Source organism: Phaethon lepturus, unplaced genomic scaffold (genome assembly GCF_000687285.1).
Source record: "Phaethon lepturus isolate BGI_N335 unplaced genomic scaffold, ASM68728v1 scaffold29180, whole genome shotgun sequence".
NCBI lineage: Eukaryota > Metazoa > Chordata > Aves > Phaethontiformes > Phaethontidae > Phaethon > Phaethon lepturus.
The window spans coordinates 20,868-47,387 of record NW_010511689.1 but is presented as its reverse complement, the minus strand read 5'-3'; the positions used below and the strand labels follow the sequence as shown (position 1 = coordinate 47,387).

Below are 26,520 nucleotides of genomic sequence, written 5' to 3'. Positions count from 1 at the left end.
AGGGGAAGAAAGCCATAGTCATGCCCCCAAAGCTGACTCACTTCTACCTACACCTAATAAAGCTACCTGCCTTCTAGACACAGCAGCAATGATTACCAGGTTACAGGCAGAATAACCCCATTAGCCAAGGGCCGGTGCCTGTGTGCGAGTGGCTGGAGGTGCTGCTGGGCGCGCGCCACACGCCTGTTGCACTTACACCCGACCCAGGGATGGAACTCTACCTACTTCCTCCCTCTAGGGCTGCTGGTCCTTTAAATACCCGCCCGAGCTCATTGGTTGGTTAGCGCACGGACGCAGGCCAATCAGCTGTCTGTTTTAAGCCTGGCGGGTGGTGCTGTATCAGCTAATAGTAGAAGCTGTTCTTGTTCCTAGGAGACTGCTGTAACTGCTGGTGGTGGTGCGGGGCGGATGGAGGCGGCCGGTGGGGCCCGGGGCGCGGGCCCGGTACCGGCCAGTGAGGAGCTTCGCACTGAGGCCCTGGGGGGCTGCCGCTGCTCCTCTGCAGAGGAGGCCGCGCTGGAAGTGAGGTGGGGGCCAGCAGGACGGCCCGCGCCCTTCGGGCCTCCACACTAAGCCGCGCACTCCTGAGTACCTCGCCCCGGGAGGGGTGCCTTGGTGTCCTGTCCTGTGCTCCCTCTTACCCCGGATCAGCTCTGTGCAGAGAATAGGGCAGATTTAGCAGGGAAGGGAAGGGAGGCCGTTGTGCTGTGGGTCTCTGTTAGGGCAGCAGATGGCTGTGGGGAGAGATGGAAAGAAGTACTTGCACTGCACAGGGACTGAGCCTTTGGTGGATTTAGATGAAACTTTGGTTCTCTGCCCTTATCACAGGGGGACTCTGAAATGGAGAGTAAGCAACCTTGACTAATTTTAAGCTGGAGCTTGATGAGTTGGTAAGAATTGTGGCATGAGTTGTTGTCTTTTCCTGTGTAGTGGTTCTGGCAGCATACAATCCCAATGAACTCTCGGGGCATGCTTTTCTTCTTGGTATCTGGCCTTGTGAACCCATACAGTTCTGTTCTGTTCATGGCCACATCCCTCTTCTGTTTTACTCAGACTGTTCAACCTCTAGAATTTCCCTGATTCTTCTGTACCTCCTAAATTACCCTGTCATCATCTGCCATGGCTCTTAATTCTCCTGGTATTCTAAATCCTCGCTCCAGCCTTTCTCTCTCAGCGTCTTAACCTGAATGTTGGAGACTTTCAGGCTTTCATTACCTACAAACACTGCCTGTGCTATATATAGAACAACACTTCTCTTCCAGAGCTCTTGGCAGTCCAAGAACTTGCTTTTTGGTTCTGAACAAATAGGACCTGTAGGTGAATTAAGCCCTTCCTGCCCCACTGTGGTTGAGACTTTCACAGCAATCTAGGATGTTTAGACATTTTTTGCTATGTACTGGGACAGATGTTTAAACTTCCTTGTCCATTGTAAGTATTTCAGCTGTTTCATCGATGCTTATGGGACATAGATCCATAATTATAGGTGCAGCGTTTTTTAGTGTAAAGAAAATTATTTGTTCTAGTGATAGGAGAAACAGGTTTCTGCCTTAACCGTTCTGATATTTACAGAGTAAAAAAGCATCTGAAAAGCATCTGAAGCATGTCATGGCTATTCAGAGGAGATCCCTTGTGCAAACCGGTGTTACCCGGAAGAGCTGTGACCCAGGTTTTCTGCTTTGTGAAAACACTGTTATGAAGTTAAAATATTATGCAAAATAAAAAAAAATTAAGCCCTTTTGAATGTGAAGCAAAGCCCATTTCTATAAAATAGAAAAGTTTAAAGTTTGCCTTTCTTATAAATTAATGTTAGCATAGTAGTATGCATATCAGTTTTAGAAGAAAGTGACAAAAATAATTTTTTAGTGGGAAATTGGAATGCTGTGTTTTGTTTTCAGAAAACACACCTCTGGCAAAACTCATGGTTTCATATAATCTATTTTATATGAACTAGCATTTTTCAGTGGCAAAATGCTCTGTAAGGAAATTTCCAAGCAACTCTAATTACATTGCCCCATCTATATTTCACGAGCTGGCAAAGTTTATGACTAAAATACTTCTGACACAAAATTTCTATGGAACTGGAGACAGACATGGCATGAAAGCATGTGGGTGAGCCATGGCTAACTACCTGACCCAGTGTGTACTGCACCAGTCATAGCTGACATCATGTGACAGCCTGAATCCTTTAAGCCTTTACTGGTTGTATAAGGATGATAAATTGCACTGTCATCTGATTAATTTATCCACACATACATATCTTCTAGATTTCATTTTACCCCTGTGAACAGAATTTAAAAATACTTAATTTCCACTGATTTATATACAGCATTGGAGAAAAGCATAGAGCTGGTCCTGTGAGCATGTTCATAAAGGTCTGTTTTATGTGCCATGGCATGTCATACATCCAGTTCTTGTGTAAAAGATCCGGAAAAAACATTCATCAGCTGAAATGCCTCCTCTTTGTTGCTGTGGTATTTGGTTCATCTGCAGGTGTGCATGGTCAGTGTGCTCCTACTCCCCTCTGGCTACTTTTACTCTGGTGCGTAACAAAAAAGGCCAAGAGCAGAACCTCTCAGAAAAGATAATGAGAAGTTATTGCTGGACATAAATATCTCAAGACTAGTCATTTAAAAATGTTCCCAAGTACAAGGGTGCTGAGGCTGTAGTACCATCTTCTAGTAAGAGCACAGAGGGTCATCAGCTGAGCTGATCTTATGACTGACTCATGTTCATGAAAGGCATGTAAAAACACTGCTTGCGATTGCAGAGGACAAAGATCTCTTCCAGTCCAATACCCTTATTTGGAAGAAGAGGTGGAAAGTTTCTGAATAGAAATTAGAAGAGAAGGTGCTAACAGCAATGTTGTACCCAGAGGGTATATGTTACACTGCTGAAACGTTTCTGCCATCGTACTAGCAGGCTAAGCTGTGGCTCAGTCAGACATCTTCACTAATGCAAATCCCTTTCATAAAAGGACTCTGATGTTTATCCACATACTTTCTAAAAGGTAAAAACATCTGCAGGCAGTTATGAGTTTGTTGATATATTGTAAGTCCATAAGCTGACTCCTCTTCAGTAATTTATTGCAGTACTTATATAACACATCCTGTTTACGTTGCAAAGCTTTACAATGTTAAAGTACTGGTATCTTTAAAGCAGAACAGTCCTCCTAGTTAGGTTCACATGAACACAAGTCAGGCCTTTGGATTTTTTATTTTACAGGGATGAGATGAACTATGAAAGTGTAAAAAGGTTAAGCAAACACAACTGGGTCCCCAGACTCTACCTGTGTAATTCTTTCAGAGTATATTACTATGATATATAAGTACAGAAACAGAGCCTCTGAACTGGCTAACTTTATTTTTAGTGAAAAATGAAAGAAATATAACCATCTGTCCATGTTCTTATGATAGTCCTTTGTGGTCCATCAGGGTAAGATTGACCCTGTCTTTTTGGAAACACTGAACTAGTGATTCATAATACTAGATCTTGAAGGTATTGTGGTTTTGCAACGTCTGTATGAGGATGAGTCTAACATCCCAAGCATCAGTTCAGTGTAACAGGTTACAAGGTTCCATTTTTCACAGTATTTTGAGAAATGTGTGTCTCTGATTAATGTTTAACATTCAGTTGCTCTTTCTTAAGTTGGGTTCAGGGATTCTCAAACAAGAACTTTGGCTTTATCAACAATCAAACTGTCTGCTACCCTTGTGGCAATTACATCCTTTTCCTGGACATTGAAACAAAGACAACGACGGTGCTGCAGTGTCAGACTGGCCAGGTGGGAGCCTTTGCAGCGAATGGGAACAGTCAAGTGCTGGCCTTTTCAGACCGGAAGCTGAATCCCATCATACAGATCTACACTTTTCCAGAACTGAGTAAACTGACAGAATTAAAAGGTAGTTATGTGGTAACCCTCCCTCTCACCATTTTAGTAAAATGATACTTAAATCATCCAGTTTCTGAAGGATCTTTTTGATAAGACGTGAAATACAGTGTGACAGGAAGCTGTCTTATGACAAGATGCATGGAAAGCAGTGGAAGGAATTTTCCACTGCACTACTTTTAGTTAGGCTCAAGCTAGGAAGGAATATGACAATTAAAAATGGAGCTGTTTTAAAGAGAAAACAAATGGAATGAAGTGAAATTCATTTGAGGAAAATACAGTCAGAATAACAAAAAGAAAAAATCATACTGCAGTAGGCTTTCAAGCAGACTGATGAAAGCCACAATGAGAAATCTGAGATGTGAGAGGAATGAGGGTTCTTGCAGTTAAACTTTGGAGTCTGGGATCTAATGTATATTTTTACCTGCCTCATAACATTTCTCTCCTTAGTTAAGTTGCTTAACCGATCTATGTTTCAGTTTCCTTGCCATTTAAATAAGAATCATACTACCTGCTTTTTTCATATATATGAATGAAATAATGACTGCAGAGGATTTCAGGGTACTTGGGGAAAAAACACAAATTCAAAGTATTAAAAAAATTTTAAAAATTCCAAGCAATGATACATAGGGAACACTTTTCTGATCAAATTAGAACAATAATCTGGAGTGAAGCGAAGGACTCAGGGGCCTGAAGAATGTCCAAAGAGTTAAAGTGGATACAAAGGAACTGAGTACTCTATCTCTGATAGTATACAGTAAAGTCTGGAGCAATTAAAGACCATGTTCTTTATTTTTACATTTCAGGTAATGCTCAGCTGGACTACACCTTGCTTGCATTTAGTTTCACAGGCCCATATCTAGCCAGTTACTCTTCAGTCCCAGAATTTGTCCTTTCAGTATGGTAAGAGTAAAAAAAAAATTCTCTAATACTGTTTACATTTAATTAATATTTTTGTGTCTCTGCTGTTTTAGCATAAATTAACAAATGTGGAAGACACACTGGTTGCCTTAATCTCCTTTTTTTTTTCTGATTGATCATTGTCTGCAAACTTTCTGTACCAAATTTGCTGGTTATTTTCGAGCATTAGTAGCCACTAGTCAGAAAGACTGTTACTTTGTTACAGTTATCTTCTACATTCTTCAAAATTTTCTGTTATGGAGTACTTCTAAGGTCTTCAGCATCCTAATTATCTGTTCACCCTTGGAACTTGAGTACCATGCTGTTTGTGAAAGAAAGTTGCCTGCTGAAAAGAGGAAGAGCGTTATAAAGTAAATTTTTGCTTTTTTGTCCCCTGGATGGTTCAGTGATCCTCTTAATTACTTGTGCTTGATCTTAGTTCTGTCTTATAGTTTTGCTCAGTGATTACACTACTATGGGTCACTGGGTTATATCATCATTTTCCACTCATTGTCATGAAAAGAAATATTATAGAGAAAGTTAGAATATTTATTTTTACAGAACAATTAAAAAATTTATAATCCTGCTCTTGCCTCCATTGCCAGCAAGTTTCCATTGACTGTGAAGTCTGAGCACTTCTTCAGAACAAATGGGGAGGGTGGAGTAGAAGGCAGGCAAGCAAGGACATGTAAGGAATATTCTGTATACTCCTGATTTAGTGATGACCTTTTCATATACAATAAGTAGTGAAGAGGCAGAAACTCCTGTAACTTCAGAATTTTAGTAATGATAGTAGATATTATTATAGATGCCTCTTCCTTATCCCTTATGAAGAAGAATAATGTTTGCTATGAACTCTGATCATACACAGTAGTTCAGGAAGGATGTCTCTGTGTGTATCACAGTAGAAACCAAGACAGCCTCACTGGCCTGAAGAGCTTACATGCTTGTCACAGCAGAAATAACACACATGGTCTAATGTGTTTGTGGTGTGCACTTAAACAAAAATCCACCATCTTGAAAGACTTCTCTAGATTATTCTTAAAAATGGAAATATCTAGAAATGCTTTAAAGTAGTAGCAATTTTCAAGGCCAAACAATTTAAACCTATTTAAGTCAGCATGAATATGACTATCAGCAGGTAATTGTCATAAAAGAACCATCCTAGATTCCAGTCAGAAAGAATTTAGTAACAAAATAGAATTACCTCACAGTATTAAACTTAGAATTTATAAAAATTTGAACAGAGGTATGTGAATTTACTGTGAGATCAGGACCTTCATTTTTGCAATTGGATTATGTTGTGCATTCATTATAGAAATGTGTGTGTACAGATTAAACAAATCTCAATGTTTAGCATTCTTAATGTGTGACTACAATATGATGATTGCACAGTTCCTGTATTTGAAGCAGTGGGTTTGGTATCAGCAGTATAAGAGATGTTTTGGAAGTTATGTCAGTCTCAAAATAGAAAAAGCTTGTGGGTAACTAAAAGCTGCCTTTCATTTGAGATTTTATCCCTAGATCTTTATTCTTTTCTGTTCAAAGGAGAGACTTAATGCCAGATTCTTTTTCAGATACATGTGCCATATAGTTTCAGATCTTAATAAATTATCTACTATAAAAGACTGTCGGCACTATCTGTTAGGTATGAGATGAGAACATGCTGACAGATCTTTAGAGACAGCGCTACACTGATATCTTTTAAAGTCAGAATCACAGCTTATAACTTTCTGTAATTTTAATGAGAGTTACTGTCTATGCATGAATGCTTTTTATTTTTTGTATATGCTGTCAAAATTAACCATTGTCTTGCATTCTGATCTGTTTCTGTGGGTGAATTTATTACAGGCCAGAACAACAGGATTATACTAAATCCATTTACAGCAGTGTATGCATTTTAGGTTTTTTCCCTCTCAGCAGTAATGACAAATACTAGAGCTATGAATGTTATTTAGATTAATAGACAGATATATTGTCCAAGAAATTAAGAAACATTTTTAACCATATTCTTCAAATTATGTTAATCAGTTCTTGGACAGCACCTAAAAATGCAAATGCAGTAAAGAATTAATCTGGATAATGACAACATATGCAAATTAGATGATAAGAACATAAAATAGGTTACACTGGACAAAAGAAAAGTCAGTGGAAAGCAGATTCCCAGGCTTGTGTCAGCTATATGTAACAGCCCCACACAAATTCTCTTCCATTTTCTGTTTGAGTTACTTAATGCAGCCATAGCTTATATGTCTGCATTCACAACACAATTACTGTGTTATCTAAGTAATTCATCCATAGATAATCATGGGCCGACTGTGTTTTATTTCCTAATTATAATACCTTCCAACTGCAAGCCTGCAAACATTATAATCATTATTTTACAGATTGGAAAAGCAAGGCTGAGGTCTGGGGTGCTGAAGAGTTAATTGTTTGGTCCCATTCAAATAGTCACTGATAGAACTGATGAAAAAAAATCCACGTCTTTTGACTCTGTTGGTCTTTTCACAAAAGGAAGTGCATGATAAATTTTCTAAAATGTCAGTTTTAAAAATTACTTTAGTATTCAATCTTTTTGTAGCAGTACCAATTTTATGTGTGGCTAATTAATGACCTCCTTTTCATTCTGAAGAGGACCTAACTTGTTTGACAGCAGAATTTTTGTCAGTGACAAAGTATTTGTTTTCCAATCCTGATCTTGAATGTCGGTCATAATCACATCCGGATCTTTGGCTTGAATGTTTTTTACATATTTAATTGATTTGATTTTCTTTTACTCTCCTTAATGAAGGAACTGGCAAGAAAATATCCTCCTGTGCAGTGAGTCTCAGCCAGGAGTAACACCGACCTCTTTAAGTTTTAACCCTATGAATTGGCAACAACTGTGTTTTGTTACTGAGAGCTCCATTACTATCTGGCATATCGAAAGGAATAATGATGAGCATCACCTTAAGCAAAAGTAAGTGGAACACCCTTCATGTTAAGAGAAAAATCTCCAAGTATCTTTTCATAACTAAGATTAGCAATCTATGTCTGTTTGCAAAGAATGTAATCCAATTTAGTTCACCTAGTAATTGCAGTCAGTAATTGCTAAATCACAACCAGTGTGAGTCTATCTAGTCAATCAAGTGAATTGAATTTATGATTTCATTTCTTAGTACTCACATGTCCAGATTATGTAATCATTAAGCTAATACTAATTGGCTGCTTTGGCAGCCTCTCTCAAGGGCTGTGTGACTGAATTAAGGTAGTGCCTGGACTGCTTTCCTGCAGGTGGCTCTGTTGAGCATTGCTTTTGTAGCTGTGTAACCACCAAATTCAGATCAAGTTGCTTTATAGTAAGCATCATTAAACAATATGTTGTTTTAATCACAAATGTACCAAAAGCAGTATCAGTTTTCTGTGTGATTTCCAGCTTGCGTGGCCAATTTACAGGTCCAGAGGGGATGGTTCTGTCAGTGCAATTCACTGAGCACGGCAAACAAGAGTTTATTTATGCTAAAATGTTTTTTGAGGCTGGTATAAAAGCAGTATATATGATTCAAGTTGGAGTCCTTGAAGTGTAACACGTATGCTCTTTCAATGGCAGCTACTCTACAGTTCCCAAGTTTAATCCTGTTAACTATGAATATAACCAACATATTGCCACTGACACAGTTATACTAGTGAAAGTATGGACAAGGCCTCTCTGAAGAGAATACTGAAGGGTTTTTTCCTTAGAAAGATTATAGAGTACACATGTGAAAATACATATATACTCCTTTTTCCTCACTTTTCATTCAATTCACTAGAGGTTAAACCTCCACTGAGAAATGTTTATTTTACATAATTTTTTTCCAAGTCATAAATCAACATAGTTCATAAACTATAGAATCCTCAACTCCTGCTTTGTAACAGCCACTCATATGCTTATTACCAGAGTGCAACAGGCATATACTACTACTAATTTTTCATCATCATTAAGCTTTCTTCAAATAAACATTAAGCATGAATCCTCACAGCATATGCAAGTTAGGTGTGTGACTTTATTAATCCTGGCTAATAAGGAAGCAACAACATAGAATAGTTTTTTATACAAGGCAACAAGAAAAGATGCTGACCTAGAACATGGAAATCCATTTCTGCCAGTTAGGAACATTCCTCTTTTGTAGTAGAATTACTGTTACTTTTCAGTGAAATGGTATGTGCCATGTAGAATGATTGTCTACAACAGTCTTCTATTACTCTTGCAGAAGTAAAGCCCATTAATTGAGTTGGTGTCTCAAAGTTTTGAAAACATGCTTCTCAGTTTTGTATCCGCATTTACTATTCATAATATTTCTTCTCCTCAGACAGTGTCTCTTCCTTTTTCACAGCCCTGTGAAACTCCCTGATGGACAAGGGTCTGTGAGTCCTCATGAGGATTTGTTTTTCCCAGTTTCTCGTAGTGAAGATCCATACCATGGCCCTGATTTGCCAGTTTCAGCTATTGCTGGACTGGTAGGAGATGAAGCAGAAACATTCATGGTAGTTACTGATTTTTTTCCTTTTTACTATTCCAAGTCATTATGCTTTTTATGCAAATAGGTGTTAATAAATGAATAGTTTTAATGTCTGTTAACCTGGTGAAACCCAGTAAATAGATCTGTTGTCTCAACAATATTTTTGAAATCCATTTTGACTGGAGAGTTACAAGGCATGCTGCTACTGCACAGTGCAGTACAACGTAGAGATTTCTGACACAGGTCCTAGCATAGTAATGTGTCTGTGCAGTGGAGGTACTAATCTGTATCTCAAAAGCAGTATAAGCACGTCAGCATTTAACCATGTGTCCAAGCTAATATGACCTGCTGACACCTTGAAACCCTATTCCCATGCTAAACTAGTAGTAACCTTCAGGTTTCCTTACTTCCCTTTGGGATTTGTTTTCTTTTTGACTCTGAAAATGCCTCAAGCTATGGAAACATTGAAGACTTTATTCCAGACAGCAACCTCTGCTTCTGAAATACATTCACATATCACTGTCAGTGTTGGACCTGCCCATTTATCTCACTTGTATTTGATTATTTACTTGAGATGCTTCCTCTGAGAGACTTCAAAAGTGTTCTTATTTTGTTTGAGATTTACTTTCACCTGACTACCAACTAAAAGTATCTGCCAGTGTGAAAACATTTAACTTGCAAATTTGGGGTTCTCTTCTAAGATTAAGACTGTCAATTTCTATTTGGTGGCTTGTGATATATATGAGACACCAAAAACTACCATGCATAAGATGATACTGGCATTATACAACATCTTTTCAATGGACCAATGAGTTCTGTATTATCAGATTAGTGTACCACAGGCCTGCCATAAACTTTTCTTATAAAGCAGAATAAAAACAAAGCATAGGGAATGATGCTTTCTTGACCTCACCCTCTTTTTCATGGCTTCATGCATTCAGATTTGCAGAGGCTTTTAACTCTGTAACTGCTGATGCCCTTGGTTTCCAGGGCAATCAATAACTACAGTCAAACATCCTCTACTGATTCTGATTACACAGATCACTTAAAACATGGAAAATGAAGATAATATATGCTCATCAAGGGCATTGCCTTTTTCTTCTGCCTTACTGCCTCTTATATTATGTGCAGATGATGAACTGCAAAAACCACTTTGTTCTTTAGTCCATAAAGTGAATTATGAGAGGTATTGGGGGGAAAAAAAACAACTGCCATATTAGGGCTGTGAGGCTTAATTGAATGTGTGTTATTCCATTCAGGAATGGTAGGTTCTTGAATTTGCAGAACCATGTCATGAACTTTTCCACATGGAAAAGTTGGCGCTTTCAACCATACTAGATATCACTGTAGGGTCTTTGCATTTCCAAATGCCTTCAGAAAAATATGTATTTCTTTTTAGCACCTTCCAGGTGATTATGTTCCCCTTATACATAGAAATATTCTTGGAGTAAGAGTAGATTGTTCTACTAGTCTTTGACAAAGATTTCCTTTTCTTTCAAATTACATGGTAAATATTTTGATTCTTATTTACTGTCCCAGTTCCCTAGATGTGTGTATTTTGGTTGTGAATGTTGTCAAGGTAATGAACATCAGGTTATTTAGAAATGAAACTTTTTTGCAGAAATACAAACTGTTATTTTTCCTTTTGTTGTTGTGGTGGTATGTTTTTTCCTGTCTACTAAATTGTGAGGTGCTACATGCACAGTTTAGCACTGGAGGGCACTGAATCTATTTCTGGCATGTTTTCACCTTGCTGCAGACTATGATAGCTGAGTGATTTTTTGCAGGACTTGCATTTATTGTGACTTACAGTGCTAATTCTCCCCTCCACACATGCCTGTGCATATATGCCCCATCTCTAACCTAGCAGAAAAACTGAGCCACTACTAGGTCTTGTAACCTCCCACACTGGGGGAATTGCACACATATGTCTTGTCAGGTTAAGCACCCCCTTCCATCACCCCAACACGGAATATATGGTTTTGGCAAAGCAATTCCTGCACAAGTTGATCAGAATACACTTGGTGGAGAATATACTTCTTTGAAATATTGTTTTATCAAGACCCTTATGTTGAAAAGTGTGTAATGCAGCAACTTTGAGAGAGATTGAAATGACCAAACTTGCTGAGTTCCTCAGATATCCAGGTATCTTCAGACTATGATTGCTGTAATGTAATAGAGGTGCTATAACTACCATTCTTCACTGTCTTTATAAATTGACAGGCTGCTGCAGCAGATGTATCAATGGTTACTATCACTGATGATTTGTATATCATTACAAATGTCCATGAGCAGTTACCTGACTCTGGCCTAAAATCTGTGCCTTAACATTTGTAAATACCTTGGAGTTATTTTCTTCTCTACTATCACCAATTCTTTTTTAATTAGTAAGAGAGAACCATCTTCTCCTGTGGTGCTTAATGAGGTTTGTTCAGCTGAATGTAGTGGTAATAATATCATGGCCTGGTGAAGCTCTCCCTATCGCTGCAGAATTTGACAAAAGGTTTTTTGTTCTTTATCACTAAATCTGAGCCAGTTGAGAACAATGTTTTTCAATGTTTCCATACAAAGCGGAGAATCATTTATTTAGACCATTATTTAAAGGAGTTGTCCTCAACCTGTAGTCCTTGGAGGCAGTAACCCACTCCTAAGGAATGTGTGAGAGGCAAAAAAAGTGAGTCCATTGCCAGTGCACTTGTTTGCTGCTTTGAAATGTGTTAGGGTTCCATACTCTAGCAGAAGATATTGAGGCTGGGTATGTACCAAAGTGTAACCACAACGGGGCAGCAGAGTGAAAGGAATTGAAATATCCTACAGCTTTCAATCCTTTTCTTTCTTGCATTAAGTTCATTTGGTTGCTTCAATATTTCTTACAGTTGGGGCCTGACTCTTCTAAACATGCTTTACCATGACAAGCCCACTTGACTCCACTTCGTCCCCAGTACCAATTTTATTCCATTGTCTTTTTATTAAACTTTTCATGACAAGGATCCATCATGGATTTTTTTCCTTGAAGAGGTGCTACTCAAAAAGGAGAGCAGTTCAAAAAAAGACAGCATGATTACGATGCACCATTGTAGCAATGCACAGTTCAAGAAGCAACCTGGTTTGGGATTTACATATCTCATCCTAGGATTAGCATATTTTATCTCGTTTATGGGTGAAGACAGTCACGACAATAGGCACAAAGCAACATTACAGAACTTGTCTTTACACAGGAAGCTTCTGATTCACAGTAGTTCAGTTACAACCTTCCTAAAGATTTGTGATGTTCAAGCCTCATCAAATCAGTGAAAATGCGTATATTAAATGTTTCTCTGGGTGATGTAAAGCCCATTTGTTATAGATTTATTACTGTTAGTCCTATTTGATATATAAAGTAGATATTAATATACTTTATATCTGTAACATTTTCCCCCTGAGAAATTCAAAATGCTTTCTAAGCATAAATAGAGTAAGTTACTTACCCAGAATCATACAGCAAGTCCTTGGCGTATTTTACTAATGAAATCTAGGTACCTATGAGTCTCTGTCTGTGTTTTCATCACAAGTCCATCCAGATTTCCTCTTTTTGTGGAACCTTTAGTGAGACAGCAGGTGTTTTATAGATTTATAGACTCTTTTTTTCATCCATCATATTGTTTAGTGTTCCTCACCACTTCTGCTCACATGCATGGTTCTTTGAATCTTCTCTTTTAAATGTTCTCCCAAGGTTATCTTGTGTTTTGTTTCTCTTTTCCTCTCCCTGAATTCTCTTCAATACGGTTCTTTCTATCATGGTATTTATATGACCCCTATTACTGTTGTATCTGAACAGGTCACTATCTTTAATAATATTTGGTGGAGAAGTTCTGTTCTTCCTGTTTTATGGACGATGGATTTATGAGTTTTACTTTGGCGAAATGAAATTCAAGGCACATGGGAAGTCTGTGGCAGGGATATTTCTAGAACTAATTTGAAGATGACACAGTGCTTGACAAAGCTGTTTTACAGCACAATTATATCATAAGATAATCCATTCAAACAAAATGTGTTTTAGTACTGCCAAGTATGCAAGACCACATGTGCAGGTTATGCGTCCAAAGTGTAAGACTATTGTGAAAAGCAGTTTGGAAAGCATTTGTCAGGGTGAAGTCATAGTGGTAACCACTTCAATTTGGGCTTCCAGTGCTATTCTGATATTAAAAAAAAAAAAAAAAAAAATTAGGGGCTCAATGTGTTGTCTTTTATCATAATTTTATCATTAAAAAACTGGGAGATGACCTGGTTGTGGTGGGTCAGTATCTTTGCAAGGATAGGGAAGATACTGGAGGGATTTCCAAACTAGAGGACAAAACTGTAATAGATGCAACTGCTGCAGAATAAATCCAGATAAATTCAAATTTAAAAATATTTAATTTTTCAATGAAAATATAATTCATCATTTAAACAAGCTTCTAGGGAGAGAGGTGAGCTCTCCATCACTATCTCCAGACATAGACTTTTCTGGAAAATGTTCTTGTTTCTCAAGTTACTAACCTCAGTTGAAGGGATGACTGAATAAAATAATGCTGATGTTATATAAATAGTCAGACTGTATGAGGTAATGATCTTTGGTTTTGCCTTAAAGTGTAGGTAACTGCTTGTACAGATATTTTTCAACTGTGGATTGAACTTGTTTATTTTTGTGCTGAAGCCTAGAAATTGTATGAAGCCTTCAGTGCATCCTACTGCCCACTGCTGGACTGCAACCTCAGAAGTTTACATGGGCTGTAAAGAAGGGTATGTTTTGGCAATTGATGCTGGGACATGCAATGTTTCTGTTCTTCAACAAAAACCTTTACCTGGTAAGAAATAGCTGTGTTATGTGTTTTATTCAAGTAGGGAGAAAAGTGGGTAGGTGAAAGTTTTTTTTACTTTCTTCTGTTCTCCTATTATGTACCTTACAGAAATTGTAAAGCCATATTTCATTTATTAGTATGATAAACATTTGAGAATTGAACTTTTGTGTGGGTTTCTTTAGAACCCAATAACTGGCTTTCATTTTTTTTTGGCAAAAAAAGAGGTTAGCTCTAAATACATCAAAACTGATAAAATGAACAATAGCTCCAGAAGTCCAGATCTTATTAATCAGCACTACTAGATTAACATTAAACTATTAATATATGAGCTGTACACAGTATTTTTACTATTAATTAAGTACCAAGAATTTATTTTATTTTCATAAAATATTGCATTGTCCTCATTTGGTATGTTAGATAATGTTAGAATAGATCTTTGAAGACTCATGATAAGTCTTCAAAGAACAAAACTGAATTTCGTGTAATGTTGCTTAACAGAATTCCTTAAGGTCAGCTCTTACACAAACTATTTTCTAAGGAAAACAAGGCTGTAAAGACTATCAGGCTTTCCTGCAGAAAGTATGAAGCACAGAGAGTGAATAGAAGATGTCTTTGGCTTCAAACAAAGAAATCTGCTTTTAATTTATTCTAGAATGGGAGGACTCGGTACATGTCCCTCAGATTGACTGCAACTGGCTGAGGCGATTTGTCTTCCCTATATATATTCACACCTGGCTTTTTTCATGGAGACCTGTGGCAGACTAGTGGCTGACTAAAGTTTTCTGGCAACAGCAGCCCATTCTATGACGCCTTTTTTTTGAAAATCCTGAGGTCTCTCTCCTGCTACTTGCCACATGCTACCCTTCTGTGTCCTTTCAGAAGGCTCCCAAGATGGAGGACAGTGAGACACAGCCAGCATAAAGTGTTGACAATGGCAACCTGTAGCTTATCATCGTTTGCAGGGGTGGAAGGTGTCAATCCTACTGCCCATGTGAAGTTCACTGGTTCAGTCAGGTCTAAGAGGAGTACTGCTTATCCCTAGCACTAAAACTCAGTAATATCCTGCTGTAGACCAGCATAGAACTGTTTCTGTAATAAACACTGAATCAGTGTTAATAGACAGACTGGTAATAATCTTATTTTCTTCTTTTGCCGTGTAATACATTATTTTTTAAGCTGTAGCAAGTATCCCTGGCTTTCTCAAAGTACTGTGTCTCTGATAAATTTTGATACTTAACACAGAAATGGAAAGCTGCTCTTAAAAAAACCCCACAAACCAGCATTATTTCTCTGCTTTTTAAATTATCAGAGTGTTAAGTTTACCAAATCAAGAGTTGGAAATCATCAATAAATAAAAAGCTGAGGTGTGACCAGAGATGCTTTTGCCAGTTCAGTAGAAGGCAACAAGAATATTTGCCTTTTGGGCTTTTCCTTGACCTTCATATTCTTCTTTGAGTCCTGTCCTAAAACTGTGTAACAAAATTGTCTGTATTCACATCATGCTGAAGCTTCTGCTTAATTTAAAATATACTGCAATCTGTATCTGTTTAGGAAAAAGCTTACGTGCATGTCCAGCTTTAAGAACATGCTGAATTCCTGTTACAGTGTTGCAAACAGAATCATAAGCAGCCACAACATTTCACTTGGGCTTTTTTTTTCAGACTGGCTGAAGTTTCCTTTGTAAATAAATCAAACTAAAAAATCGTGGTTAGAAATAACAGTACCAGAACTTAGCACTAGGAGATAGATAAACCTGTATCTGTACCACCCTCCATGCCAAGTATTGCTGTCTCCCTTTTACAGCTGTAAGCTGAATCACAGAAAGACTGTGCCTGCTCAGTTGTATAAATGACATAAATGGTGGATATTGGGGAATAATGCACGTTTTTGACTCAGTATACTGAACCTGGCCTTTTGTTCAGTAGACTGGCATACAACTGACTTATTGCAATATTGACATATAAACAAGGTTGACATTATAAATTGTTTTCTTTTGTGCAGAATACATGCGTAAAATATCGGACGTGGTGTCATATGTTCGTAGAGAAGTACAGAAAAAGAAAGGTATTTCCATGTTCAAATTATGCTAATAGGTTTTTAGGCAGCAGCAGTGATGTCTGGGAAGAATAATATGTAAGTACAGCTGGAAGCCACTGGTAGAAAAACTCAGCTTGTACTGCCCTCTAAGACATATTGATGGCAACCTTTTATGTGTTTACATGATAAATGATTAATAGCTTTTGTGCTAATAGACAGCCAAATGAATAGCCTCAGGAGAAATACTGGCAGTGAAATAATTTTTGTTCATTCTAATATAAATTGGAATAAGTGGTGCTAGAATAGGTTCCCTACTGCTTAGTTTTAGCAACTATTTTTAGAACTGCAATCACTTGTAATTTAGCTGAGTTAGGATTTAAGGGTTTCTTTCAAATACTTTGTTTTAGGCTCCACAGTACAAAAAGCTTTCACATAATGGACAAAGTTCAGCACAGGGCAACAAAGATTGTTGCAGAGTCTGAGTACTTGACATAAAGAGATGGGCTAAGACAACTGTTCAGCCTAGAGAAAAGGAAATGGGGGATTTTATTATTTCTTCAGCTACTTAATGAAAGGTTACAGAGAAGATGGAACCAGACAGGCAAAGGACACAGTTTGCATCAACAGAAATTCTGGGTAGACATTAGGAAAAAAAATACTTTCACAGTGAAGGGAGTCAGACGTTGGGACAAGTTGCCCAGAGAAGCTATGGAATTTCCATTCCTGTGGATATTCAGAGCTCAGCTGGTATATGGACCTCTGGACAACATGATCTAACTTTGAAGTTGGTTCTGAGTTTGAAGTTGGCTCTGTGCTGAGCAGGAGGTTGGATCAGAGGACTTCTAGGGTCATTTCTAACCTAAATGACTTTGATTCTGTTATTGATTAACTTTAATATGGCTATTTAGCAGCCTTTACAGAATCAAATGATTTCTCAAATTAATTTCAGGTTCATGAGACCACAGTAGCATTGTCACTTCAAATTATGTATACCAGCCTTTTCCTTCATTATTGCAGCAAAAAGTCCAAAGAATATATAGCCCATGGAGCCTTTTTACTCACAAATAGTACATCATCCCAGATTTGAAGTTGAGACACATTGTTGCAGTAAATTAAATTTTCTACGTTGGTTTTGTGCTCTCAGGTGGCAAACCAAAGGATCTGCAAAAAACAGGTTTATTTTCCATGGCATTTTGTAATGAAGGACTGTACGCTGCTGGAAGTGTAAGGCATCCTTTATGCTTTTAACTTACTCTTATTGTGTGAAAATTAAAAAACATTCAGATGGAGTATGTTTGCAGAGTTCATGGCAGAGAGAGACAGGCATTATAAAAAAGTGGAGGGCTGCAGAACTATAAAGGTCCTCTCTGTGTTGTATATATTTACTTTGTTAAGACTTGACACAAGAAATCAGAAGGGGGCAGGGTGGGAAAAGATTCCATTTTTCTAGTCAAAGCAGCAACAAAAGAGGACAATTGTATTTTTAACAAAAGACAAAGTATTCTAGATGAACAGAAAAGAAGGATAGACAAAAAAATAGGAAAGGACAGAAAATGGCCAAGAGAACTGCCAAATTGTTCTGTGCAAAATCCAACTCAATATTTAACCGAAAATGATGATGCCATTGTACATGACTGCTTGAGAGTAGGACAAATTCTTATACTGTCTCAAAAAAAACGAAGATGAAATTTTAAGTATTAACTGATGAGAGTCTGTTGTTATCAAACATGGACTGTTACTAAGACTTGCATTAAGGAACACTTTCATTGTTCAATAGATTTATTATCCAGGATAAGAGTCCTCTGGATTAAACATACTTAAAGGCAAATGAAACTCTTAGTGATGGGATACAGTTAAACACTGTTACTTTAGAGATTTTCAGAGTTCTTGCAGTTCATTTTGCCAGAGTGGGCTAGGATAAATGACCTAGACCTGATGTGGATTTGTACTTTTCTGCACAGGAGGGCATTTTATTCTTTTATCACATCAAAGGTCTGCAGTACGAGATGAAAACCTGCGCTGATATCTTACAACCCATAACCAGCCTCATATTCTCTCCTGATTACACTGTACTTCTGCTTATTACTGACCAGGTATAGCATTTGAGATAATAGCATTATGTAATGGGACATTCTTGTGATTCTGTATGTGTATGCTGATACTATTAGTATGAAATGTCGGTAATGTTATCACACAAGTCAACAAATTATATCAGAGGTGAACTCAGTCCATCTTGTGTTTTTAATGAAAGATTGGAAAGACTTTTAATGAAGCACAGAACGATTGTCTCCTACAGATGGATTATAAAGTACCTCATGCTTAGATTTCCCAACAGAAATACTTGTGTGTATACAGTGGAGTACATGTTCAGCATCTCCAGTGTATCCAGGTCATGTGGGGCCTACTGAGCATGAGCTCTAGACTTGATGTGTGCCTGCACAGTACGAAAAGTGTAGCTTGGGTACATCAGACCTACTGTGACTAAGCAGTAGAGTTGTTCTGTACATGTACATGAGTTTGGCAACCCAGTCCAAGATCCTTCTTTGACCAGCCTGATGTCCATAAATCTTACACAAAGGTCCCAAATCCTCAAATTACACCTGTTCTTCTAGACCTTTAATAATTTAAATTGGTATTTTTAAAGCTCTTCAGATGTTTTTATAATGTGTGTGTGTGAGAGGAGGTTCTGGGTTCAGTACAGCAGTGCAATGGTAACTCTGGTCACACTCTCTCTCTGGTTTCATTCTTCTTTTGCAAAACGAGTAGAGAAGTTCTAAAACCCTTGTCAATGAATTGTTTCTAAGAGGCTTTGAGATCTTTAGATAAAAACAACTCTTAGAGCTTAAGATTTATGATTTATGCTTTATGTTGTTTTAGAATATTTATTGATTCCTGGAGTAACATGAAATAGGGTGGTTTTAAATTATTTTATTAAAACAATTTTGAGAAACAAAACTTCTTGAAAATGTGACTAGCTGGATCACTCTAAAATGAACTAACCTGATCTTCAGCTAGTGTAAATTAATATAATCCACTAAATTCAGCTGAATTCTGCTGGGCACCTTTTACTTCAGTTTAGAGTAAAATATAATACGTTAAAGAGTGAGGCTCAGAAAGATACATATTTTTTGTTGAAGTCTTTGAAAGCCTTTACTGAAAAGCTTCATATCCCAGTGATGAATTATTTCTCTTTATTTGTCAGGGGACAGTCTATACTTACAAACCTGCCCACAGTGGAGAAGCTGTCAAACTCTTGGACACTTGCAGCAGTTGTTTTCTGGCAGCTGATTTTCTTACTCCAGGGAACAAGTACTGTGTGGTAAGAAATGGTATTCTTTGTTATATATAATAGTGGCTCTTTTCAGGTAACCAATATGTTGCTAAGGCACAAAATCAAAAGTCTTACAGAGATTGGAACTCTCCTGATATTTGTTACAGTTGTGTAACTTCTCAATAAAGAAGTAAATGGCATTAATTCAGGTATGGGTCTTTAAAAGGGTCAGAACTTGCCCTAGAATGCAGGGTGGATAATTCACAGATTGCTACAATGTCATATTGGTTCTGCTGTTGATTTGTGTGACTCACTATTGTTCAAGTAGATAGCTAAGCATAAAGGTGGTTTCAATTCAAAGCATAGACGTTGGAACAAGAAATTCCTACTGATCTTTTCAGCCTTGAGCACGAATTGGAACAGCCTGAGAGATGCCTCTATCCTGGGTCCAGGGACAAAGAAGGCCTTACTCATGGTTCTGTCCATTCTGAGAAATTCCTTGCTTTCCTCCTATGCCTTTGACTCCTGCAAGACATATATTTTAACAAGCAAGTCTGATTCATCTCCAGGCCATGAATTCTTCAAGTAGCCAGCCTAGCAATCCTGAGGTCTTAGTCAGCTAGTTTTGCTGAATCTGTTTGTTTGTTGTTAGCACGGGAATGATAAATTTTACCAGACTGTGAATGAGTAATGTGAGGGTTGATTGATCTTTAGCCATACTTTACTGTGGAATTACAAAATTGCCTGCATATAAGAAGAACTCAAGCACCATTATGATATGCATCATTTTTGATGTGAGAAAACAAGACCCCTCCTGAAGGCCTTTTCTATGCAAAGAAAATTATAAGCACGTTTTTCTATTGCTGGCTGAATGGTGGAAGTGCTCATATTGATCAAGCTTCCATGTTTTGCCCTAGATTGTCCCATTCTGCTTAAAGACCATTGCTGTAGTTGCAGCAATTCACAAAAAAAAATATTAAACATTTTGCTTAGGGAGGTGTACCCTTGCAGCAACTGGACTTAAACCAAAAACAAGATAATTCCAAGCAAAACTATTAATCTTTTATCTGCTACACTCAGACATTAGTTGAATTTGCGTTGTATAGAAGATCACTAGTCATTTCCAGACTGTTTGGTTATTTCACCCTCTTTTGACTATGTTTTTTTTCTGTTCATCAGTCTGTAACAATTTCAGGTGAAGTGCAAGTTTGGTTCCTGGAAGATGGGACTTGCCTGAGCAAGCTAAACCTTGATATTGAGGTACACATAACCAGGAGCTTATGTAGTGACTAATAGTTAAAATTTTCTTTAATGTTTTTCAGTTCATAGCATAATATTCCGCTGATTTGGATCAACCAGTGCTGAGGAGAGCTCAGTAGTGTCTTTGAACAACCTATGAAAGAGATGTAAAAAATACTATCTTTCAGAATGTTTCCTTAAACTAATCATGTATTTAACTTGGCCATAAAGCAGAGGAAACATTTCAACCTAATGTACTAGTGATGTGTCTTTAGGCATATGTTTGTAAATAAAAATCTAAATTTTTATATTACTTCATTACTTTTTTTTAATGAGTGTCAGAACTGAAAGGAAAATTTTCGAGTGTATAAAAACTAAATGCTTTGATTGATCTGAAAAACAGGTTTTTGGAATTGAGTTGATAAAGGTATTTCAAACTGTTAATGCTTTGTCCTGATTTAAGATGCATTCAAACCCTGAAATCTGGCCTAGTACGAAAAAATCCCTTTCTGTAAAAGCTGTACACATAACAGTGTACTCACTGTTTTATTTACATGGAACCTCTTTCACTTAAAATGTGGATAAGTGGATATAATGTTTTTTTTCTGAGGAGTGCAGTATTAGCTTTTGATATGTAGATGCAGAGCACAGGTAAAAATGCCTATGTCTCTAAAATCCTTTCTTTGTTAAAAGAAAAAGTTTTTTAAATAAATCACTTGGGGTTTCTTCTCCAAATTTTAGGGACTTCTAAATAGTAAAAGAAATTGCATACTAACATACAGCATAATACATAAAATGATATGTAACTGTTAAGTATCTTTTACTTCTCAACTAGGCAACTGCTATGGCTTGCTGTCCCTCCTCCAGCAGTGTTTCTGTAGGGACCAAAAGTGGTCAAATCTATTTCCTTGATGTTACCAAAGCTGAAGCTCCCCGGGTTGTTCACAGAATTTTTCTTTCCAAATTTCCAGTGCTGTCTTTGCAGTAAGTATGTAGTAACAAGGGCAGGAATATTGTCAATTTGTTGCTTGAGTAATGCTTCTAGTTGAATAAAAAATTTGAAGTTTTTATTCAAAAAATAACAAAGTAACATATTTTAACAGCTTCCATTTTTTTCCAACGTATTCTGAATTGCTTGCAAGAGGAAGAGTAGGAAGATTTATGAGAGAAATATAATTAATATACATTAATAAAACTTAATGTATTTTAAGAAAGTTTAACCAAGCATTGAAGATAGTGATGTATAAGATCCTTTCTGACAGATCATCATATGCAGTCATTATGCACAGTTCCATGTATCTGAATTTAGAGGATTATTTCTCACTGAATAAAAATTTGAGGTTTTGTGAAGTTAAACTTAAGCCTTTTAGTTATCCCTTCTTAGATGGTGGATTTTTATTACCATTGTTAATTATTCATTTGCTTACAATTCCAGAATTTACCAGCCCTCATGAAATTAGCTCTAGTGATCCGGAAGGCTTTTTTTGTTTGGTTGTGGTGTTGGATTTTTTTTTTCAATTATTGAAAAGTACTAAGAGTATTTTACTTCTACTTTTTAAAAAATAGAATAGATTTTGAACTGTTAAGCTTTAGTATGAATCTGTCTGTTATTTGGAGACTCAGATGGAATCTCTTTTCACAGTTACCTAAGACAAAACATTAAAAATATATACAGAAAGCAACTTGTTTGAAGTCAAATCAATGCAAAGACATGTCTATTCAAAATAATATCAAAATCTCTTTAGTGGTTTTATTTTTAAAAAAGTGAACTTCAAAGAAAGATTTAATAAAGTTGTTAACATAGACTGCTATGGAGTATCATTAGCTTTAGATTGACCACCCAGTCAATTAGAAATTGCACTCATAGCACTGGGCTTTATATCAGGCCCTAACCCTGTAAACCTAGAAGGTAAAATTTCAGTTGCATTTATGTCCTCAATGAAATAATCAGAGTTATGGGAGTGGAATTATTTGACCCTTTTTATTGACTGTATTGAACTGTTTTCTACTCGGATTTATATTTCACCTAGTTATGATCAGAGTGGCCAGTTCCTCATTGCTAGAGCTACAGAAGGACATATCTTTATTCTAGATGCCCGACCTTCAAAATTATTCCAAGTTCTTGGATACGAAGGTAATATATGTAACAACATTAATTACATTGTGTTTTCACTATTTACTGTATTTTAGGTACACTTGCTGGTCAGACTAAGCCACTCTCCTTCATTCTACTTATTTTTCAGGAGGACTAAACATATTCTTCCCACCCATTTCCCAACCATATTTTGTCCTGGCCAATCTTTCTTTTTTCCCCTCTGTAATTTTAGTTAGCAAATACATCAGTGTTACTTTTCATCTAGGGCATGTATAAGTCACAGGGATGAGAATGGACCAACTGATCACAACTCCAGCACAAAAGTAATAGTGCTGGCAAAGAATTTAAGACCTTTGTGGCTTGCCATATGGGAACTTAGACTGAAAAACTGTAGGTCATGATAGCTGTGTGCCATCCTCCATTACAGACATCAGCCCCAATCTCCTGTTACAGGTGTCCACCCCGGACATCTTTAACATGCAGACTGCTGAAACTTTTAGCTTTGCTGGTTGATACTGAAGAATAAAAAATGATGGAATTTTACCTTACAAAAAAATTCTTCTGAAATTTGTAAATTGGTTTATGCGGTTTCTCAATTCCCATGACATTATACTTACAGATCACATCTGTGCATATATATCTTCATCATAATTTTAAGTATAAAGGATTTTTTTATCATTTTTATTGGTTTGACAGATATAGGATTACATCTTCTTAGATAATTTTCAGAATTTACCTGATCATGTTCTCCTTGTCTTCCTGGCTTCTTAAAGGAGGGCTTTTCTGTGCATTATCTGGTGGTTTTTAGCAGACAGTCTCAAAACTGCTACAATTCAAGCTGAATGTAAACTCAGATTTGAATGTTTAACGTAATAATAGCATTCTCAGCACCTGATGCCTCAAGCTGAAGTTGTGTGCATGCAGCACTTTCTGAAACCTGGTTGTGGCTTGTCTGACATTTTAATGCAAGTTCAAAACTGTGTGGTTGAGTTGAGATGTATTCTGAACAGGTATCTCATTTTGTTTCACATGATATCTTAGTAAAAATTATGTTACCATAATTCAGTAACAATTTGCATTGGTGTTCCCTACCTGTTTCAGTGTTGGCAGATGAAATGCTGGGTCTTTCTGTAATTTCTGACTTCAAGGATGACTTAGTTGAAGTGATGGTGCTTCTTAATGTAGCAGAGATCCAGCGAGCAAGACTGGAAATTTTTTGTCTATCTTCTGCACTCACAACAGGTAAGAACTGTTGTGTCACATATATACTATGTGACATTTTTCTAAGGCAAGAACATATTATTGTCATCCTTTAACGCAAAATACTAACAATCTTAATCTCTTTCTTCATCTCATCTGTACATTCTCCTGGGACACCATTTCTCATACAGCAGTGTGGAGACTTACAGTCAGCTGAATCATTTTAGCAGAACGACTGTGGTATTTTGAGGGAAAGCCAAGGAAGGAAGAAGTAATTCACTGGCAGAATCACAAAGCCACTGCTTAACTACTACTACTGGTTGTTGCTGTTGTTATTGTTATTATTATTACTACCATGTAGACAGTGCCAAAAGCCAGCCAGAAAGAGGCCTTGTGCTTGGAATCACCCATATGCAGATTAGCCTATCAGGTGTTCAAAGTGGAATGAATCACACCAGCCTCTTCAAGTACTTTTTATAGGTATATAGTAGCTCATTAGGAAAAGGTTAAATGTTGATACATCTCAAAAAATAATTATTTCCTGTGTTTGTTACTGCTTTTCTATATAAAAGCACCAAGGAAAAAGTCCACTGTATTTAGAAAATATTAACGTGTATCCCAATAAGTAATCTTACAGAGAAACATTCTTTGAAAAAATCAACACTATGAAGAAAATGGGAGAATTAAGGAGACTTAAGAATGGCATACCTCCATTCACCTTCTGGAAATCTGGCCTTGTGTACCTGCAGCGTGCAATGTGCATACTGGGACATGACAAAAACTCTATTCATAATCTGGAAGTAAAATGAAGGGAACCTTTCACTAAATTGGGTAATACATGCTAAATTCTCAAATACTGTTCATGATTTTTTTTATATACGCCATCCTCAACTGTGAAACAACTCAGTAATTTGTGTCATTCAGGACACAGCTATAATATCATAGCATTTTAGAAGTACTATAAGTAAGAAAAAATGGAACTGAGTGCCATGAGTGATCACAGAACTTTTAATTGTGTCTGGAATTCTATTCTGTATTCTAGGAATATCTAAAACTGGTATTCTAGGAATGCATTGATTTGGGGCACTTTCTGAAATCAGCTGGGCAACTAATTCAGTTGTCGTGAAAGGGCTTAAGTGCATTAACTTAACTAAGGCACAGTGCAGACTAATGTTGTGCTTGGTGTCCTAATCATGCAGCCAGCAAAGGACAGCAGGACAGGCTTGGTTGGCAGTGGCACCATGCACTTCCAGTTTTATGTCTCTTCCACCTAAGAATTGCCAAATCAATATAGTTTGAGGTTTCAGTGATGTCTTCTGTCTATCACAGCAACAGGCATCCTATGTTCATTTTTAACATCACACTATTTTTATATCATTTTACTCACATTATATGCAAACAAATTACTAACAAAGCCTTCTGTGGAGAAAACCTCTGTAAAACTGTTGGTAAGCCTAGTGTCAGATTTTCTAGTTATTTACATATAATTTTGTATTGGGTTTGCGTGGCAAGGTTTTGGTAGCGGGTCTTACAATTTACAAACTTTTTTAAAAACAATTTTCAATGCAGTTAGTGCTTTCTTTAAATATTCACTAATGTTGGTCTGCTTTTTGTGCCCAATTTTAGACATATAAAATTGGCTTGATTTTCAAAGTTGCTGAAGACCTACAGTTATTTCAACAGTCTTAGTTTCAGGTGTCTCTTTAAAGCTGAAATTAGGCAACCAAAAAGAATAAAATGCCCTTTTGAAGATGTGAACTTAAGTGTTTTAACCAATACCACCCAGGTTGTGTGTACTTCATGGCAGTGATGCCTAAACAAGTTCTAGATGAAAGCAATGATGACATGAACCTCTATGCAAACTAATTAGCACTGCTTACAGAATACCCAAGAAGCAGGGTAAATTTGTGTATACAAATTGTCACATGACTGTGGCTAAACTCTTTAGAGCCAATAGAGCTATCTTTCTGCTTCACTGCAGTGTGCTAGATCAGCATAACCCACAGTTAGTGTTAAAGCTAGGTATCTTAATTCCCAGTCTCCTCCTTGAAAACTCACATCACGCTCACTCCTTCCTGAGATTGGTTTTCATAATTACTTGATAGGTGAAGCACCTGCTTTAGTGGTAGTGATGCCTCTTCTTTACTTTTTCTTTTTTCTATCTTCTAGATAATGATAAGTATGTTAATGAACAAGGAATGCTTAATGCTAGTGCCATTAAAAAGAAGCAATATGATCTGGATTACCCTTTGAGCTCAGCAGTCAGATTGAAGGATAACATTGTGTATGGCTACTGTACCTGTGCACCTTTCATCTGTAAATACCATCTCTCTGAAGAGGTAATTCTCTGAAGCTGATTTATTTTGAGTGGTGGTTAAATACCAGCAAACAAAGGCTGTAGATGAAGTGAATATAGCAGGATATTAAAAAAATCCTCTCTGCATTGAAAATATCTACTCCATCCATAAACATCAACTTTCAGTATCCTACCACCTGCTCAGAAACCTGGCAAAAGCAATCTCCTTGTTCCATTTGCAGGAAAGCCTAATACTGGTTCTTTAAACTCATGCAGCTTGCAGACACTTCACATG

The 26,520-nt window shown here is 37.1% G+C and overlaps 1 protein-coding gene across 1 annotated transcript in view; it reads left to right on the top strand.

Moving 5' to 3' along the window:
- Positions 1-372: 372 nt before the first annotated feature.
- Positions 373-26,520, top strand: part of CFAP43 (cilia and flagella associated protein 43) — a gene marked incomplete at both ends in the record, with an annotated part of 45,655 nt that continues 19,507 nt past the window's right edge. Inside the window, 15 exons of the mRNA XM_010284828.1 lie at positions 373-527; positions 3,646-3,899; positions 4,693-4,789; positions 7,578-7,745; positions 9,142-9,292; positions 13,943-14,093; positions 16,089-16,151; positions 17,269-17,348; positions 18,086-18,217; positions 19,327-19,443; positions 20,575-20,655; positions 21,470-21,618; positions 22,665-22,768; positions 23,831-23,971; positions 26,099-26,268. Coding sequence (XP_010283130.1) covers positions 373-527; positions 3,646-3,899; positions 4,693-4,789; positions 7,578-7,745; positions 9,142-9,292; positions 13,943-14,093; positions 16,089-16,151; positions 17,269-17,348; positions 18,086-18,217; positions 19,327-19,443; positions 20,575-20,655; positions 21,470-21,618; positions 22,665-22,768; positions 23,831-23,971; positions 26,099-26,268 — 2,013 coding nt within the window. The remainder of the gene's footprint in view (positions 528-3,645; positions 3,900-4,692; positions 4,790-7,577; positions 7,746-9,141; positions 9,293-13,942; positions 14,094-16,088; positions 16,152-17,268; positions 17,349-18,085; positions 18,218-19,326; positions 19,444-20,574; positions 20,656-21,469; positions 21,619-22,664; positions 22,769-23,830; positions 23,972-26,098; positions 26,269-26,520) is intronic.